This window comes from Heterocephalus glaber, unplaced genomic scaffold, assembly GCF_053883595.1.
Source record: "Heterocephalus glaber isolate CG9 unplaced genomic scaffold, H.glaber_assembly_v1.0 deba00001610, whole genome shotgun sequence".
NCBI classification, from domain to species: Eukaryota; Metazoa; Chordata; class Mammalia; order Rodentia; family Bathyergidae; genus Heterocephalus; species Heterocephalus glaber.
Window position 1 is genome coordinate 25258649 of NW_028258381.1, and position 19990 is coordinate 25278638.

Below are 19990 nucleotides of genomic sequence, written 5' to 3' on the forward strand. Positions count from 1 at the left end.
ATTATCAGTGTCTTTAGTAATTTATCTTGTGTTCTGGGTGAAGATTAACCTGTATTTCCTTCTAGGCTTCTGTTATTCACTCCCATGCCCTCTCATAATATCTACCTGACTGCTCTAGAAGCCTCGACCTCAGAGAAATACTTCTAAGAAAGACAAGAACTCTCAGATGCAAGAAAGTGAACATTATAAATCTTACCATTCAAGATGATTTTCTACAAATGCTGACATGGGGCTGATCTGCACCGTGTAAGTATCATTCGCAGAGTACTCAAAGAGTCCATAGTAAGGGTTGAAGAGCTCCTGAGACAAAAGGAAGAAGAACTCTCGAGAAGGACCGCTGTAGTCCAAGCTACAAAGGAAGAACAGGTCCAGGAAGCTCATTTTGTGCCCAGCAGGGGAGGGACAGTCTGTTACCCAGATTCTAGTGAGCTTTTCAGAATCAGGGGCCACTGGGGAAAGGAGGGCTCAGTTTCTGCCCATTAGAGTGGATCCCGATGGAGGTGTTATTTTACAGTGGGAAATGAGGTTGCAGTTATTGGTTTGAAGTGTTAACCAGATGTCCATGATTGAACTTGTGGAAATGGTCCTTAATCTTTTTTTCCCCAATCCTTTAATATCTAATGGATAAAACACACAACTGGCCCAATACAAACAAGGTCTCTGCTGGGAGAAGTGTAAAAGAATTTCCTGCGGCCATGCATGTGTGTACCTGTGCGTGCGTGTGTGTGTGTGTGTGTGTGTGTGTGTGTGTGTGAGAACTGGAAAAGCTTCAAGTACATTCTGATGTTCCCAGCTAGGTGGGCCTGCCCTCCACACTTAAATGATTTCCATGAAAACACAGAAAGTATATGAAAAGGTTGGTATGTAGTTATATTCGTGCACTTTCAAAAGAAGAGTGTTTTGATTATATACTCAAAGAGTCCACTACCTACAAAGTAAAGAGGCAGTGGCTTAAGACTGTGTTTTTGGCTTATACTTTGATCATGTGATCTCAGATTCTGGAATGCCCAGGACTTAGGAGTTTGAAGAACGTGGGGTCTAAATCTTGGTGACACCTGGAAAGAGGAAGATCTCATGGGAGGACAGGATCAGAATCACCCTGAGACCCAGGCTTAAGACACCTTGCTCCTTCTTGAGAAAAAGCATCCTGATCCTGGGGCTCTAGTCTGTTCACACTGAGGTATGTGTGAAAGATTTCTGGTGCCTCACCCCTCCTCTCCAACAAAGGTGACATAGAGCTTGTTCCTCTGGAGCTCCTTCCGGGAATAGGCCATCACTTGGTTGAAGGTTCCTTCCAACAAGTGGTCCCGGCGAATTATGAGCCTGTGGAGGAGAGAAGGGGTGGTGAGTGAAGGCTCTATATGGAGGATGCCAGGCAGTGTCACACATAAGATGTGAATGCCCAGTTTTATGGTCTCCTTCCACAGCCTCTCCAACAGGACAGGAAAGGGCAAGGTGCAGTCCCCCAAGTTGATGGACTTAACACTTTTCAAAACATTGGCAGATGAAGAAAACAAGTACACTTATCACTGGATATTTTCCATTGCATTGGACTACTTTAAGATTCTTTTTGCTTTATGATTTGTTCCTAGCATATCTCCTTTTTTGTGAACTGAGAACTGAATGCAGGCACTTCACACTCAGCTATCTATAGCTTCAACCCTTTTTAAGTTTTCTTTTTTTCTTTTTTTTTTTTTTTTTTGAGACAGGGTCTCACTAAATTGCTAAGTTCCCCAGCCTGGGCTTGGATTTGTATTCTCCTGCCTCAGCCTCCCAGAGTGCTGCCCTTACAGGCGTATAAGCACCACAACCTCTTGAATATGGGCTCAGCTTTTTAAGATATAAATAGTAACACCAGAGGAAAAAAATTTTAAAGCTCCTTTTTACTTGGACTTCAACTGCAAAGAGTCAATGAATTTGACTAGAGTTAAATTTTTCCCAATAATAAGTAAAAGAAAATAAACACAAGGTGCTTTATTTAGTACAAGCTTCTTTTTTTTTTCTGAAAAACATCTACTATTGATGCTATATGTGACTTTGTCTAAATTCTACTGTTCTTTCTCTTTCTCCTTCCTTTTCCCTCCTCCTTCCATTTTCCTTCCCTTCCAATTCCTTAAATTCCTTTTTTCTTTCTTTCCAACTACCTAGCTTTTTTCTTTTTTTCTTCCTTTCCTCCCTTTATGCCATAATTGCTATCACACCAGAGTACTCAATCTCCAAAGAGTATGACACAGATATAAAGGATGAGGAGATAGAAATGTTTCCCATTTGAATTCAGTGCCAAGCACTGAAGCACTCACTTAATTTTTCCTGGACCCTGCCCAAATCCTTTGGCCTCTAGTTTTCTGTAGAAATTTCGGAGCTTGGCCTCAAAGTCTCTTCGGTATGGTGAAGGGGCTCTTGCGCTGGCTCTCTGTAAACCTGCAGAGAGAAGCGCACAGGTGCACAGGTCATTAACTTTTTATCCAAGGACAAATATGCACAGCAAAGATGGAGCCAGAGCCTGACTGAGGCAGCTTCCTGGGTCTTCCTGTCTTCTTCTCTAAGCAGCTTCTATTTCCACGACTCCCTTTGTTACTTTTCTAACACACAGAAATAATATAGCAAAGAGAAAAAGTGCATTCTGATGAGAATAAATATCTATGTCTTCTACTCTAATTATTTCAAAATGTATTTCTCTTAAAAGGATCCTGATCCACATTTTCTTGGCTTAATTGTACTTGGGCAATCTGAAACAGTTAATATGAACTGAACTACACTTTTCTTCTAAGTTGTTATATTCTAAGAATTGATTGAAACTGTAATGAGACAACAGAACTTTAATATGCGTTTTCCATGCTTCTCTATTAATGTTGATTCTAGGAGAGACACATCTGTACAGTAGGGCTCAGAACATTTAGGAACTTGTATTAGATTACCTTGAATCATAAAAACAAATTTTAGAACAATAACAAGAATAATAATACTTTATTGACTCTATAGAGAACGCTTTGCATATCCTCTACTTTGTATACCTTTTAATGAAAAAAGAAAAAGTAACATTCTTATCCAAGTTTTACAGATGGCCAAAATCATGGTTCACTCATTCAACAGGTATTTATTAGTTGGTTATTATCTGAGTATTCCAGACACTAGTCTTACAACCTGAAGAAGACTTACATGAGTAAACGCATAGAAATGAATATACCATTACAGGTTGAGATGGTTGCTACCCATGAAGGAAAGGAACACAGTTCTTTTGAGGACACAGAACCTGCTGGCCAAGCCCAGGAACCATTCCCTGGGGAAAAAACTAAGACGTGGGTATGACATAGACAGAATAGTCCAGGAAAGTTTTCCTTTAAGAAAAGAGAGGAGCTGGGAGAAGAACAATTCAGAGAGAAGATCAGCACATTTGTCCTGTGGCCAAATGGAAAGCAATGTTCTGGTTTGTCAGAAGCACAGGGTATGAGGACCAAAATGACAAACAGCTTTTGAGAGGTGGGCAGGAACCACACCAAACAGGATAAGCTGTCTTGCTAAGCAATTTTGTTTCCTGCTAATTCTAACAGGAAGCCATTGCATAAGGGCTGGCAAGATGTGACTTCCTGCTGTAGACAGAAAAGACTGAAGAGAACCAGGGTAGATTTAGATAGGTCATACTGAACAAGTCTGGTGTCAATGCAATGAAGATGGGAGGGAGACAGACTGGAAATGTAAATAGGAGGCAATTAACTGGATACAAGCAGTGAAGGAGAGGTGTGTTTCAGAGTTTGCAACTAAATGAACCGAAGTGATATTCACTAAGATGGGGAACAGAGGAAAAATAACCAATTTGTGGAGGAAGATTATAAGTTTGCTCTTTGACTGATTCCAGAGACATAGTTTGAAGGAGTAGAGAAGAAAAAAACCCAAAAACTTGGGAATGAGCCTTGAGGGTCACGGAAAGAGGAGGGAAAGGCTGCAAGAAACACCAGAGCAGATGCCATGCCTGGAGAGAGGTCACTGAAGCTAACTGAACTGGTGACTTGAGGGGACAGCAGTCAGTAATATTAAGAGGCACTGAGAGATCAGAGGGAGGGCCAAGAACTATGCAGGAGAGCAGGTGACCGGAGGTCCTGGTGAGCCTGGTGAGGACTCTTCCTCTCATGGACAGGCACCGAGGAAGACGAGATGGGTGCAGGTCTGGTAATCTTGCAGGCATTTGGGAAAGGTTCTGCTGGATGACTGATTTTCTCAGTGCAGTAAACAGCAATACAATTTGCTAGGAGAGAAGAGGGGATGCTGGAGCCTGGATGGTTGAGGCAAGTGGAAATATTTGAAACAGTAGGAGAGAAGCCCCACAAAAATATACTAGGATTTTCCTTCTGGTGCTCAAGGTTCACGTGAAGTGAGAGATGACTAATAACTTACAGTTAATTATCTGACAAGTCAAGTGAATTTCCTTAAGAGTGTCTGTCTTAGTAATGTTCTCCTCTCTGGGACAAAATATCCAGTACCCCGAACTTAAAGGAGGAGAGGTTTAGCTTGGCTCACAGTTTTTAGAGGATTCAGTTCCTAGACAGCTGGCTCTAAGGCATAAATGGCATGGAAGAAGAGTGTAGCAAAGGAAAGCTGCTCATGTCACAGGGGCGAGGAAGCCAAGAGAGAAGGGGGAGCCAGGCAGGGAGATGCACCCTTCCAGGTCATGCCCCACTGATCCACCTCTTCTGAAGAGACCCCACCTTCCAACAGCACATTCAACTATGGATTAATTCCCTGATGAGTACAGTGCCCTATATAATCTGTTTACCTTCCCAAAGCCCCCACCTCTGCACATTTGAGCCTTTTGGGGGACACTATAGATCTAAACTATGAAGTGTCTGACTGCAGGGGTGCATAAAGAAGATAGGAAGGCTTCCTAGTGGTGGAGCTCTGCCAGAGGTTATAAATAAAATGGAGAGAACCAGGGGAGCTCAATATGTATCAGTTATAACCATCAATGTAAATGGTCTCCATTCACCAATCAAAAGAAACAAACTGGCAGAATGGATAAAGAAGGGAGATCCAATTATGCTGCACACAAGAAACATATTTAATTCAAAAAGAAATCATAGACTGAAAGTCTAAGGATAGAAAAGAAAGCTTCATGTGATAGGAACACAGAAAAAAAAATAGAGGTAGCTATTCTATTTGCATACAAAGTGGATTTAAAGCCAAGATTGATCAAGAGAGACAAAGAAGGTCACTAAGTGCTTGTAAATGGAACAATCCAAGACGGAGAGTTAACAATCATAAATATATATGCACCAAATACCAGCACACCCAACTATGTAAAACAAATATTAACAGACATGAAAAATCAAGTAAGCACTAATACATTTGTAATGGAGGACCTCAATACCCTACTGTCACAAATAGATGGATTAACTAGACAAAAAAATCAATCAAGAAATATCAGAACTGAACTAAATGTTTTAACAAATGGACCTAGTAGATGTCTATGGAGTGTTTCACCACACAACACCGGAATACACATTCTTCTAAGCTGCCCACGAGATGTTCTCCAAAGTAGACCACATACTAGCTCACAAAACATGCTTAGGTAAGTGCAAAGGAACTGAAATTATCCCATGCATATCATCAGACCATATCATATTATCATAGTGCAATGAAACTGGAAATCAATGGTAAAAGAAACCACAAAAACTTCATAAGCACATGGAAATTAAATAACCCTCCCAAACAACCCATGGATCACAGATGAAATTAAAGAAGAAATTAGAGAGTTTTTACAATTAAACAATAATGCCAATACAACATACTGGAACTTATGGAATGCAATGAAAGTAGTCCTATGAGGGAAATTTACAGTGGTAAATTCGCATATAGAAAAACAGAGTGAGCTCAAGTAAACAAGCTAATGTTGAAGCTCAAGCCTCTAGAAAAAGAAGAGCAAGTTAAGCCCATAGCTCATACAAGAGAGGAAATTATACAGATCAGGGCAGAAATTAATGCAATGGAGACTAAGAAAACAATATAAAGCATCAATGAATTAAAGGGTTAGATCTTTGAAAAATTAAATAAAATTGACAAACCCTTAACAACCTTATCAAATAAGGAAAGAAAAGACTCAAGTCTATGCAAGTAGCAATGAAAAGTGTGAAATCATCTCAGATCCTGCAGAAATCCAGAAGATCATCAATACCTACTTCGAGAACCTGTACTCTAACAAGATGGAAAACACCAAAGAAATGGGCAGAGATTCCTAGATACATAAATTACCAAAGCTGAATCAAGAAGATATAAAAATTCTAAATAAGTCAATATCAGTCAATGAAATTGAAGATGTTATTAAGAACCTACCTATAAAGAAAGCCCAGGTCCTGATGGATTCACTGCTGAATTCTACAAGAAATTTAGAGAAGACCTAATGTCGCTACTTCTCAAACTCTTTAATGAAACTGCAAGGGAAGTAATACTTCATTTCTGGAAGCAAGCATTACCCTGACACCAAAAGCAGAGACGGATCCAACCAAAAAAGAGAACTTCAGGCCAATTTTCCTAATAAACATAGATGCAAAACTCCTCAATAAGATACTGGCATACAGAACACAGCAAATCATCCAGAAGATTATACACCATGACCATGTAGGATTCATCCCAGGGATGCAGGGATGGTTCATCATATGCAAATCAATAAATGTAATATACCATATTAACAGAGTCAAGGACCGAAACCATATAATCATCTCAATAGATGCAGAAAAATTATTTGACAATGTCCAATACCCATTCATGATAAAAACCCTACAGAAAATTGGAATAGATTGTCTTTATATCAATCTTATAAATGCCATCTATAACAACATCATACCTAGGGCAATAATTCTGAGGGAGACAGTCCTTTCAAAACACAGAGCATACTGCTAAATTTTGTATCTGTTCTGAATTTCCCTGCTGGCTTTAGAACCCAAACTTGGACCCTGGACCTAGATTTTCAAACAAACCTCTTTCACTTTTCAAGTTACAAAAAGAAGTTTAGGTTTATCATAGAAACCTACAACAATATGATAATGTAAGCCAAATGAAAAGGGAGAAACTCTCCAATATTTGGATCAGTTTGTGTGTGCACATTTGACATAAGGCAACTATCTTGATGACTCCAGGAAATACCTGTTTTTCACTGAACAGCTCAACATATACTTTCTCATTTGGAATAGCAAAAACCTGTAAGAATTTCTGTATTATGAGTAAGTTCATTCTTTTATATATAAAGAGATCAGAGGGGGAACAACTTCACCTAGTGCCAAGAAAACCCTCTGTGGAGAAGTAACAATGGTCCCCAGTAAATGTGTTACTAGAGCTGGTATCCAACAGAATTCTAAGACATTAGGTGAATGTTTCAGGAAGCACCCTTCCTTTGAAATGTCTGGAGAGTGCCTTTGAAATTCAATAATGATTCAGAGCAGGGGATGCAAACTTTGTTCTGTAAAGAGCCAGACCAGATAGTAAATAATCTAGACTTTGTAGGCCACATGTCTTCTGTCCCTAGTGCTCATCTCGGCTGTGGTAATGTGAAAGCTGCCATAGAAGATACATACATATTCAGAAATGACCAGGTTCCAATAAAACTTTATTTATGGGCAATGAAACTTGAGTTTCTTATCATTTTCATATGTCCTGAAACATGTTTAAAAATTCTTTTCAAGCTTTTAAAAGTTAACCCTTCTAGCTTAGGGCATTATAAAAATAGGCAGCAGGGAGGACAGGAAATGGGGGAAAAAAAATAAGAACCAAGATATATCAAGTAAAGGTACAAGTACCCAATGATAAATGTAAATGTATTGTATACCTAAAATGTACCAATAAAAGAATGTAAGGAAAAAAAATAGGCAGCAATTTGTCAACAATCAATTTAGAGAGTGCACTTCTGATCAGGAAATTCAGAGAGACCAAAAGAGAAAGGATACAAATGCAGTGCCCATGAATTCCCTTCTGATGCTGGAAACACACACACACACAGAGGAACACTTGCAAGCAGTATCTGGCCAAATTCTCCGGTTACCTGGGGAGTTCTGAGGTGAGGAGCAGGGTGAGCAGCGGGGAGAGAAGCTGTACCCAGGGTGGAAGGAAGCCTGCAGGGGGACGTAGGACATGATTTCTTCTTCAAAAAGACTGTGAAGTTAAAGGAAAAAGAGTTAGTTCTCTGTCCCCTGAGAAAGTGCCCACAAATCAGGTGGCAGTTAGAGTTCTCATCAAGCAACAAAAATAATTTGATTTAGATGTACTATAATAGGCACATCCTGCTTGCAAATTGTTTTATTAAAGCCCCGATTACACCGACAACAAATCCTTCATCCTTCATGGAGCTCATGATCACTTAGCAGTGATGAGGACTGGGGTGTCTACTTCAGTCCCTGCCGCTGGAATCTTGTAGAAACAGCGGCCAGTGTTTCTGTCCAGTCTCTCTCATGTAGGTGGTTGTGGGTCAAAGAGGCCCAGTTTGGCTTCTCTGGCATCCTGTGAGGCACAGCCTCTTACCTCAGCAGAATGACTAGATCTGCATCACAGGACAACTTCTCAAGCCCATGATTACCCTCGGTCCGAATGTAATGGATTTTCTCCCTGGGGGAAAGAAAATGAGAATTACACACCAACGTATAAATCAGCTAAGGGAGAAATCTTTTCTGGGTTCCTTTTTTCCTTCTGTCAATGTGACCAAATAGCCACGTTCTGGTGTTCAGTGGATTTTGTGGTGCTCAGCTTCCTTTGCAGGTTCACAGGATGCTCTCCGAAGGGTTGCTTTTCCTCAGAATCTGGGGGCACACAGCTGAGGGAGGAGCACAGCACAGCTCGGTCTCACAGGGCTAGGACAGGAGAGGAGCCGGGCACGGGGAGCTGCTGAAACTGCTCTGGGGTCCTGGTGCTTTGGCAGCCATGGGAGTGTGGGGAGTTGCTTGAGAAACCTTGTGCAGGATGGTGAATTTACGCCATGACGGGCACAGAAGGGGCCGGCCCCCAAGACAGACAAGGGTCTCCCAGGTCAGTCAACGTGTAGGCGTCAGTTTGTCTCTGTTTAGTTCCAGCTCCCCCTTCTGGACCTTTTTCACATCCTCCAACCTTGAAAACTGTTTCAAGTATAGGTCTATAGATAAGTAGCATTTATTTAAAACAGAAAACAGGGAGTCTAAGGTAAGAGGGGGGAAAAAAAAGAATTGAGATGTGTTATGTACATGTACCAATTCCCCACAATGAATGGAATCACTATGTAAACAAGTACTCATAAAAATTTTTCAAGTAGCATTTGTATTGATCAAATTAACTTTGCAATTTGGCTCTTCGATATTATTCGGTTATTACCAACACCACACTTAATAATCATTCCATGTATGCAGGCTTCAAAGGAGTTAATTTTTTTTTTTTTTGCCTTCCTTGACAAGATATAGCAGAAATCTGGGAAAAATTAAGGGTTGGGGCGGGGATTTAGCTCAGTGGTTCCGCCGCCTGCCTTGCAAGTGCAAGGTCCCGAGTTCAATCCCCCGTACCAAAAAAAAAAAAAAAAAAAAAAAAAATTAAGGGTTGGTTTTAAGAAAAATGTTAACTCTTTTTCTATTTTTAATTTTATAATTTGAGACTCATATTGGAATTGTAAGAAATAATAGAAAGGGATGTCATCCCTCCTCAGTTTCCTTCAATGGTAACATAGGGATAGTTTTTAAGTCTACTTATACTGCAGATACAGCTTTTTGCTCTGTCTGATTGTATTACTGTGATTTAAAATCATCATAACTTGCCCATTTTCAGGAAAAAATGTATTCAACTTGACCTTTTGGTGTGGGGGTTTTTTTCTTAAAGGCAAAGGAAACTTTTGGTCTCTGTAAATATAAACAAAATGAGACTGAACAGTGAAGTGCCTTGGACTTCAACCTCTCCGTCTGGGTAAAGCATCGCTGCAGGAAATGCAATGAGCCAAACCTGAGGATGTTCACAGCGGCTTTACCTGGGGCATGGAGAATGGACCACACCTGCCGCAGCACAAGCCCAGCCAAGGGCACAACTGCCAGCTCCCACCACCACCTGCTTCTCTCTCTGCCTTTGTCCTCCAAGTCCTGATGCCACCTCTTAGCTCTCTTCTTTGGAAGAAGAAGAAGAGCATGTTGGACCTGCTCCTCTGATTTACTGCCTTCAGCTCCACAAATGACTGTCTAATTTATATGTTCTCCCAATGGTAACATCCACAGGGCATGTTATCCTGCTGTCCCAAGGGACTGCATCTGGTTAAACCCTGGTCTCTCTGCTGGGGGGGAAAAGGGTATTCTCAAGGTCCCTAAGGGAAAGGAAGTCCAGAGAGGGCTACCTCCACTCGGGCACAGAAAGTGCCTCTCAGCGCAGTAGTTCTATCATTGTGCCGCTCACGTGAATCACGAGCGCATGTCTGAATGCTAAGCAGTTTCCCTGGGGTGTAGGTGACTCCCCACCTGACATGTACCCTTTATCATCTTGAGCATCTCACCTAGACTCAAGGGTGTGAGGTTTCTCCAAACATCCTGGGACCCCATTCCAAGAGAGCTGAGAACAGGAGAAGATATCTGAAGGTGATAATACCAATTGTCTCTCTTCTGTTCGTCCCTTGGGCATCAGGAAAATTCGCATGCACTCTCAACTCAGGGCTTGGACCAGTGAGCCACCTGCTTCTTTGACATTTGCCATTGTGGCCTCAAAACCCACTATTCAAAATGAAATAAATCATTATCATTTTTCCTCTACTCAAGCCAGTTCCTCCTTCACTCTTTCCCATCTCGGTAGATGATGCCACTATCCATTTACCTGCAGAAGCCCCATACCTGGCTGGCATTTTTTCCACATCTTTTTTTTTAACAGTGCATGTTGGTTATACAGATTTCATGTATTCATACATGCACATAACATACTTTAATCAATTCCTCCCTGCACCCCCTTATTCCACCTTCCCCCCAGTGTCACATTTCAGGGAGGTTTCATGCATATAATGTATTTGGATTATATTCATCTCCCCACTGTCTGCTCTTACACCCGCTCCTCCTTACTCCCTTCCTCTTGTGTAGTAATGGTCTCCCTTCTACTTTCTTGTCATCTTTTTTACATTCTACATATTAGGAAGAATATGCTAGATTTGCCTTTCTGTCTGGCTCATTTCATTCAACTCAAATCTCCAGATCCATCCATTTTTTGACAAGTGACAAAATTTCGCTCTATTGTATGGCTGAAAAATACTCAACTGTGTATGAATACCACAGTTTCTTTGTCCATCTTTTGATGGGCACCTAGGCTGTCTTTACATCTTGGCTGCTGTGTGTAGTTCTGACTGCCCTTCATTCTCGTATCCTCCCCTCACTCTTGGTTTTTTGCAGATAGGGTCTTGCTATGTAGGCCAGGCTGACCTTGAACTCATAGTGATCCTCCTGCCTCAGCCTCCCAAGTGCTGGGATTACAGGAGTGTGCCACCATGCCCAGCTTCTGACTAGCATTCTTTTGTCTTGTTTTTGGTGCTGGGGGCCTGGTTGTCATTCTGGATTGTCCCCTACTCCTCACTGCCCACCATACCCATTCTGTCATCATCCCCCACCATCTCTGTATCCCCAAGATGTTCCTCCTCTCCATCCATGGCTCAGCAGCATCCACATGACCATCACCTCTCACGTGCATTAATCTAATCGTCTGGTGCATAGCATCTGCTCCATCTTATGCCCCTCATCCAACCTAGCTGTTCTCCATAGAGCAGTGCTAGAGATCATTAAAAACACAAATGCAATAATATTTCACTCCTGCTGAACACGTTTTAATTGCTTCTCAAATAAAACTGCATTTCAAAGAATGATCCCAGCTCCTTTCCACTGTCAACAGGCCTCCCTCTCCACCATCACCATGGGCTTTCCATCTCTCCCAGCCTATCCTTGAGCCGCGATGCCTTTCCTTTGTCCTGCATGGACATCAAGCTTTTCCTATCTCAGGGACTTTGCACACTCTCCCTGGCCCCCACCTTGGATCTGAGGAACAATTCCTTCTCATTCTTCAGGTTTCAGCTTAAGCACGACCTACTCAGAGAAAGAAGTCTTGCCTGTATTCTATGTAGGATGTACGGCCTTGTCTTCTGCACCAGGAAATTATCTACTATCACTAATTTCTGACCACGGTGTTCATGACACTTAATACATTATCAGGATAGCTGCACACTAAAAATACTAGTTGAAGGCAAGACTGAAGGATTCAGGATTGCTGCCATGCCCTTTACACCTAAAGAGATCCCAATGAACCTCTGTTTTCTGGTTTCATTGTCTCTCTCTGAGTGTGGCTTGTTTATATTTTCACTTTTGTCTGCTGAATAGTTTTCTGAGAATTCCAACTGGCTTGGTGGACTGAAGAGAGAGATTTCCTGTCTCCCTGAGAATAACATTGGCTGAACTGATGTCAGGTCCCCACCTGAAGACCAGGGAGGAAGCAGTAAGTTGTTCTGGGCAGGGTCCTGAGGAGAGGGAGTTTTCTTTCCAATTCTCAGACCATTAGATGGGTCTGACTCCTCTCATACGGCACTCAGGGGCAGGGAGAAGCTTAGTCTTAGGGAGCAGCCCCAGCTTCCTGTTTCCCCTGGCCTTGACCTCCTGAACAGAAAGTTCCTGTTCTTTTCTTTCTGCCTTTGAGTGCTAGGCCCTCTCGGTCATTTCTGATAGTCACCGTGGGCCTTTGGTTTCTGATGGGATATTTGGGCTCTCGACCTGGGGCCAGAGTCTCCTTAGGGTCCACAAACTGCTTGAAATTCTATGCACAGATTTATGTTTACACATGGGGGAGAGTCTATAATAGCCTGCATCAGATTTTCAAAGGCATCCATAACCTTAAAAAGGTTATTTCTACCCTAGATACCTCCCAATACACTCTGATGTCAAGTCCTCTCCATAACTGTACAATTCTGCACTTTGACAAAAATCTCTAAAGTTTCTTGGAGTTTGTTATAATGTGATATCACACTGTAGGGCTAAAACATTTCACTCTCCTTTGGAAAGACTTTCTACTCTTTTTGCACAGGGGATTAATATTTTTAAAAACTTTTCTAAAGATTAAAATGGGACTCTTAAAAAAAGGGACTCTAGCTCCTTTGGTGAGTTCAAAGTCCTCCAACAAACAAACAAACAAACAAACAACCCAGGCATTGACATTACTTACTGATAGAATCAGTAACAAAAACTATTCAAGAGCCGAAATATGTGAGTCTTTTCAGATAATACAATTCCCTGGAAATCCCTTGAAAATTCCCACTTTGTTATGTATGTCTGTTATGTATGTATGTCTGTTATGTATGTATGTTTGTTAAAGAGCAGCCCCTGGATAAAAGACCAAGCATGCCACTGCCCTCTGTGGTACACTAATGAAACTCAAGTAGGCAATTCTTAAGCATTTACCAGGGGCTGCGGATATGGCTCAGTGGTACAGCACATGCCCAGCACGAGTGAGGCCATGGGTTCAATTCCCACTACATCAACAATAAACCCAAACCCCCTTCAATGTAAGTGAGAGCAAGAATGTCTTGTGCTAAAGTTCTTATGTAAGATGTGTCAGTGAAGGTGATAATTTCTCACACTAACATTGATGTGTTCATGCTAAAGATCTTTTACTTACTCTGAAAGTAATTAGCATTTCCTGTCTTCATCTAAAGGTAGAGGACAAAGTTCTGAGGGGCAGAGCAGATATAAAGTTGAAGAAGACAGAGGTCCCTCTGCGACGTTGTATACAGAGATACAGTAAACAACAGAATATGTGATCTAAATATATCTTAGAGGTACAAGTGAATGTTACTAAAGCCAGACAAAAGAAATAATAAAGTCTGCCTGGTTGCTGGGTTTCTACATTTGATCTGCGATGGGATGAGATGCCCATAACAGAAAAGACATCTAGGAAGGACAAAGGTCGAAGAGAAAACAGGCTGTCTGGTGTGAGTGGAAGACTCCAGGAGCGTCAAACTGAGCTCAGGATAGAGAATTAGGTGAGGGCCAGACTTTGCAGGCCATGGACTAAAGGATCCTGTGCTTATCTATTTCCTACATCATGGGGTCTCTGGAGTCTTTTTTGAAGGGCAGTAGGGACAAGATTCGATCTGTGGGATTGGAAGTTAGCTGGCCATGGTGGGGTGATAACGGGTTATCTTATGAGAGACTCCTGTAAGGTGCAGCGGAGAACCAGTAAGGATCCAAACCCAAACCATGGCAGGGAGAAGGAGTGGAGGAGAGAATGTGCAGAGGTAAACGTTACCCAGGAGGGAGGAGCTGAGGACAGGGCCAGCGGCGGTGGGGAGGCTGGGTGGGTGGTGATGGGTCAAACTTACACAGAGTGAAACTGCAGGGAAAAGCAGTGTTGAGGGGCGAGCAGGAGGAAGAGCAGTGAATGAGCAATCTGGAGGGGTTGGCAAAGACCTGACCGACGAAAGGGAAGAGGATGTTACAGGGACCAGCCAGGTCCTCGATTCCATCAGATGGGAAAGGAAGAAGCAAAGGCCATCATCGACATGGTCCCCACATGCCTGGCCAGTGCTTCCACACATCCTCACTTCAGCATCTCAGCAATGGCCACACTGAGACCAGAGCCAGTAACGAGGAGGCGAGGGTGGAGGACTGGGTAACGTGTCTGGGTCAGCAGCTCCTGGGCTTGGAGTAAGAGCTCCAGTTCCCGGCCGCACAGCCTCAACTCCCAAATATCCTCAGGGTGTCCACTGAAGGCGCAGGTGTTTGAACTTCTTTGTGAAAACAAAGACTGAGGTTTGGAGACACTTTTCTTTTTGTCATTTTAGGAGGCCAGCCTTCTCATCAGACAAAGTAATTCAGTTTCAAGAATGACCCTAATGGATATTAGGAGTTAGGTAGCTACAACATACTGGATACCGGTGGTGCCTCGGTTCATGAACTGAATTCTCTCTTCGATTCTGGCTGCAGACCAAACTAGACAAACATCAAATCAAATTTCCCAGTAAGGTCAACATTGAACCTAACCATTTAATTTGACTCGGTTCTCGTCCAACTCAGTTTGCCACCAGAATTGTGGGAAGAATCAAGTTCATGAAGGGAGGTACCACTGAACTTTGTATTTGCTTTTGCATTTGAGTATGGTCCCTGTATGTTTGGTTTACCATTAAACAACTGTATTTCAAAATTAAAACAGAATTTTATAGTGCTTTACATAATTTTTATTTATTTATTGTGGTACTGGGAATTAAACCCAGGGCCTTGCACTGAGCTACATCCCTACCCTCTTTTAAAATTTTTTTATTGTGAGAGAGTCTTACTTGGTTGCTCAGACTGGGCTCAAAACATGATCCTACTGCCTCAGCTTCTCTGAGTGCTGGAATTATAGGCTGATGCCACCAGAAATACTTTTTTATGAAAGCTATGTTGTTCCTTTTCTGTGCTTTGCTCAGAATCAATGGGCATCACTTCAGCATCACAAAACTAACATATAACTCATCAATATGACCACATGTGTGCCATTTTCCAGAACACTGGTAGCCCTGGGCTTTTCATTGTGGATATTTAAGTTGGAATTTAAATGCACGGGTAAAATGCTTCATAAGCCTCTGTTTTCTCTCCACAGAGAGCTTTTACCACCAGCAATGCAACGAGGGAGTCCAAGGGGGTGAGGGATGTGCCTACCTGAGTGCATGGTTTCTCGCCAAGCTTGGCTGGCGCTCTTGCAACATTTCAAAAATGTTTGGCTGGCGAAGAAATGCCACAATCTTGTCATTATATGCTGAAACAGACAAAAGTGCAGAGTTGTGGTTGAGTCTGCAGCCACAGATAATTTCTCTGATGCCTGGAAGCTGCCCGCTTGATAGCAGAATGAATGTGGAAGCCTGAAGCACTCATCAAAAAAAAGTAAGCTCTTCTATTTTTCAAATGTGAACTATAGCATTATTATTTCTGAAAGCTCAAACTAAAGGTGAACAAGGTCTAAGTGATCGTTCACAGTATGTCAGGTACTTTGCTAGGTGTGAACTCATCTCTGTGGAAACAGGTAAAAGAGAATGAAATAGCTTTCCTGTAAGAAGCATTCTCTTCACTTCTAATTTTTCTTGGTTCTCTTGCCACAGTTATTGTGGCAGTAGATTTTTCATGAGTTCTAAGAAATTTTTCCTGAGCACTTGATAGAACCCATGGCTGAGGTTACTGTTTTCCCTGTTGTGATGATGGAAATACCCACAATTCAGACTCTTTCGCCTCATTTCCTTTCAGACAGCGGTCTGTGTTCCAGAAACAGGTAGCTGAGGTTAGGAATAAAAGCTATGCCAGCTCTTCCTATCCATACAGGGAAAGAGAGATATAAACTGAAAACTGCATCTTGCAACAGTGAAGCCCATTGCCGCACTTAAACTATACTCTTCTGGATGGAGGCAAAAAATCATAGAATAGGATAAAGAAGAAGATCTGTGAGGGTCTGGGAAAGAGAAGAGAGAGGAAGGAAGGGAGAAAGACACAGTGAGGGGAAAAGGAAGAGGAAAAGGACAAGAGTATAGGAGCAAAAGGCTGTGGAGAAAGTGTCATAACAGGGGAGAGAGAAAACACAGACTCTTAAGTATTAAATGATTCATGATAAGAAAACAAGGCTAAATACTGGGTGGCCAGAGGTGCAAAGAAACATGAATACATACCCAGGGGCAATGACTCATGTTGATGCTGGCTTCGAATTGCAGCTACCAGGCTGTGTCCTGGCCTGGCCAGTAAAGAGGCTCCTCTGTTTCTAGAAACTTCTGAGGCCTAATTTAAAAATAAAAGTGTAAGACTGAAAATCTGTCATCAATTTCAGATGATCTTTTGATAACAATTTTTCAACATGAGTGGTAAATGATGCTGACATCATCTAAGCTTAAAAAAATAATAAAGTTACAATCTTTCACATAATGAAAAAATAAACAAGTTTCTTAAAAATGATTGAGTGTTTGATGTATTATATATTATAGTTAAGAAAGCGATTGTGACAAATGTCATGGATGTTATTAAATACATTGAATAGACTAAGAAACAGCTCTCATCAGAACTATGTGAGAGATAAATTCCACATAAATTGTATCATTTCCAAGAGGTAGCACTGAACTTCAATACTGAATGTGGTATGAATTTGCTCTTACAAAAAGGGCTGGCAACTCTCAAAGGAAATTCTTTGCTGAATGCCCATGGTATCATGATAGAAAGCTTATTCTCCTGATTTAGAACTTGGAGGATCTATTAAATTTTAAAATTGAGATATTGAGTATTTCCTATCCTCATAAATTTTGCAAGAGAAGCAAGATGAAACCGAATTTACAAATTAACACAAAGTCTAGAAAGGTCAAGTCAATTTCACACTGGTCATTTAAGACTAGGCCATCTGCAATGTCAGACAAATAGCCATTTCTAATTAAAATCATCGTAATTGCTGGCATTCCTTTGGGTCTTATTTTTACACTTCATACCAAGAATAGCATCCTTTGTAAACAGCGACGTGCTACCATTTCATTATCTGCAGGTGGTAGCCTTCACTGCTCTTCTGGAAGTGTGAAGGGTGCACCACCATCTTCTCTCTCTCCTGGTCCTTCTTATTGCCCATGGCTCACTTGGTGGAGATGGAAATAGCACATACCAATTTGGGGAATTTTTCACTTTGTTGTCATTAGCTCTCAGCTCTGCCCAGACAGACACTAAGAATTTTTTTTGTTATTTTATTTTTTGAGACAGGGTCCCACTATGTAGTTCAGGCTGTCCATGAACCCACTATATAGTCCAGGCTGGCCTCAGACTCCAAGCGATCCTCTTGCCTCAGTGCCTGGAGTGCTGGGATTATAGGTGTGCACCACCATGCCTGGCTCAGACACCACGATTTGGAAGCTGCTATTTCTGCAGCAGCACTTCCCAGTCTCAATTAAATGGTTACTGTGAAAAAGGGTGAAAGAGGTTTACCGACTAATAGATTATGGAGTATGGAGTCCCCACACTTCTCTTTTTCCTTCATAAATTAATTAATGTGTAAAATTTCTCTGGGACTGAAACAATATGGCTCTTTTCCTGGGAGAGAACTGTCAGGTCCAACTTAATGTGTGCTTAAGATATGTTTGATGATGAAAAGACAGAATTCTCAAAGACCACTCAATTGTACATCATCTAAGTGATCAGTTACAGAGAGAAATGGGAGAAGTAGATAGATCTGGAATCTGAGATTGAGGAGGCTTGGTGTACTGAACTCAAGAGACCCCTGCTGTCTCACCTCAAGTGAAGGTATCTAGTGGGTCACCCCAAAATGAATAGGGTTTTGAAACAGGAAGAGCTCCCTTCTCATCCAAGCTCTCGCAGGAAAGTCCTGTGTTGTAGATATGCTTAGGGGAAAATGGCGCCTACTTCCCGAGGTCACCTGCTCACTGCAAAACTAAACTGGATTGGGAAATTCAGAATCCCCATCAAGTCCAGCAACCCCAGAGGCAGACTGACAAATAGGCTTCCGGTCACCTCTGAGTGAGCTGGAGGAAACACGGGAGACAGGTAGGCTTGAGGTTCCCTGAGGCACAAACATCTGTCAAGGGCTGGTCATGGATAACTCAGAGCCCAGATCTCAGCACGGTGAGACAGAAAGAGTCTTTTGCAATTTGAGACCCAGGACTTGATAGAGAGGAAGTCAATTTCCATCAAACCTTCAGGAAATTCTGGGGATTCTAAAAATTAGCTAGAATTTAGAATGCACTCGCCCTGCTCGGGTTTAAACAATCCATCCCAAAGAACTGACTTGAGTTTCCCTGCAAACCTGATGCCAACGTTGCTTTTTCAACAACGGAAGGTGACTAGAAGCTTGGAGTTTTCATTTAACACCAACAGTACAAGAGTCAAATTTTCTGCTGTTTGGCCCTTTTGGCCTGGGTTTCTCAGGGTAAGTGTGTGGTTTTGTGTGTGTGTATGTGTGTGTGTGTGTGAAAGAGGGAGACAGAATGAGAATGTCCCCCAGTGGCTTGCCTCTCCCCAGACATGCTACGATTGATTATTCTATGACTGGGTAAGTAGAGCCTACTTTTAGGATTTTAAAAATATTTTTTATATGTTGATTGCTTTAGTCATAATTGTAAATATGTAAACTTCAAACATTTAGCTTTCCAGAAAAAACAGAATTGATACTCTCAGAAAATAGCTTCCAGTGACTGGTATGCAAGCTTATCCTCAGCACTGCGATGTAGGCATGTATACTAGCATGCTTTTTAAAAGCTGCGATTGAAAATTGCAGGACAGCATTTGGGTAATGATCAGCTAATCTTCTTTCTGGAGACCTGACGATTAAAAAAACAAAATCAGAGGAAAGGCTCAAATGATGAATTTCCATAATCATTAGATACCTTGTGTGCTTTAAAAAAAAAAAGGATCATTAACAAAGTTTTCAGCTGGAAGTGGTGGTTCTTGTCTATAGACCTAGCACTCTGGGAGGCCGAGACAGGAAGATGCAAAGTTTGAGCCCAGTTTGGGCACCTTGGCAACTTAACAAGACCCTGTTTCTAAATAAATTAAATACAGGGGCCAGGTGCTTGCCTTGCAAGCACGAGGTCCTGAGTTTGATCCTTGGTATCAAAAATAAAAATTAAACACATAAAAGGATAAATTAATAAATGAATGAATGAATGAATAAATAGGGCAGGGGACATAGCTCAGTACTGTAAGGCCCTGGTTCCTTCCCCAGTAATGTCAAACAAAACCAAATCAACAAAATCTTCAGAATTTCCTTATGGAAACAAAACAGATTTAGATACGGGTTGTTGGATACATTGGGTTGTTTAATGGAGCAGTGAAAAGTGGGCAAAAAACATAACGTATGCAGAAATCCTTGAATTAAGTGATAATAGATCCACACAGTGAAATATCACACGAGACATGTGAGGCCTGTGAATTACCTCCAAGGTTTCATAATGGTAAAGCAGAGGCACAGACACCGAGATCCAATCTCCCACTTCTGAAGGCACTGAGGACTGACCCCAGATGCTTACCTTATCTGTCCATGTTTT

At 41.7% G+C, this 19990-nt stretch overlaps 1 protein-coding gene across 1 annotated transcript in view; it reads right to left on the bottom strand.

Moving 5' to 3' along the window:
- Window positions 1–19990, bottom strand: part of Hecw1 (HECT, C2 and WW domain containing E3 ubiquitin protein ligase 1) — a 401408-nt gene that overhangs the window by 45634 nt on the left and 335784 nt on the right. The window contains 7 exon segments of the mRNA XM_087196392.1: window positions 197–349; window positions 1210–1323; window positions 2301–2421; window positions 8027–8136; window positions 8503–8586; window positions 15636–15732; window positions 16631–16736. Coding sequence (XP_087052518.1) covers window positions 197–349; window positions 1210–1323; window positions 2301–2421; window positions 8027–8136; window positions 8503–8586; window positions 15636–15732; window positions 16631–16736 — 785 coding nt within the window.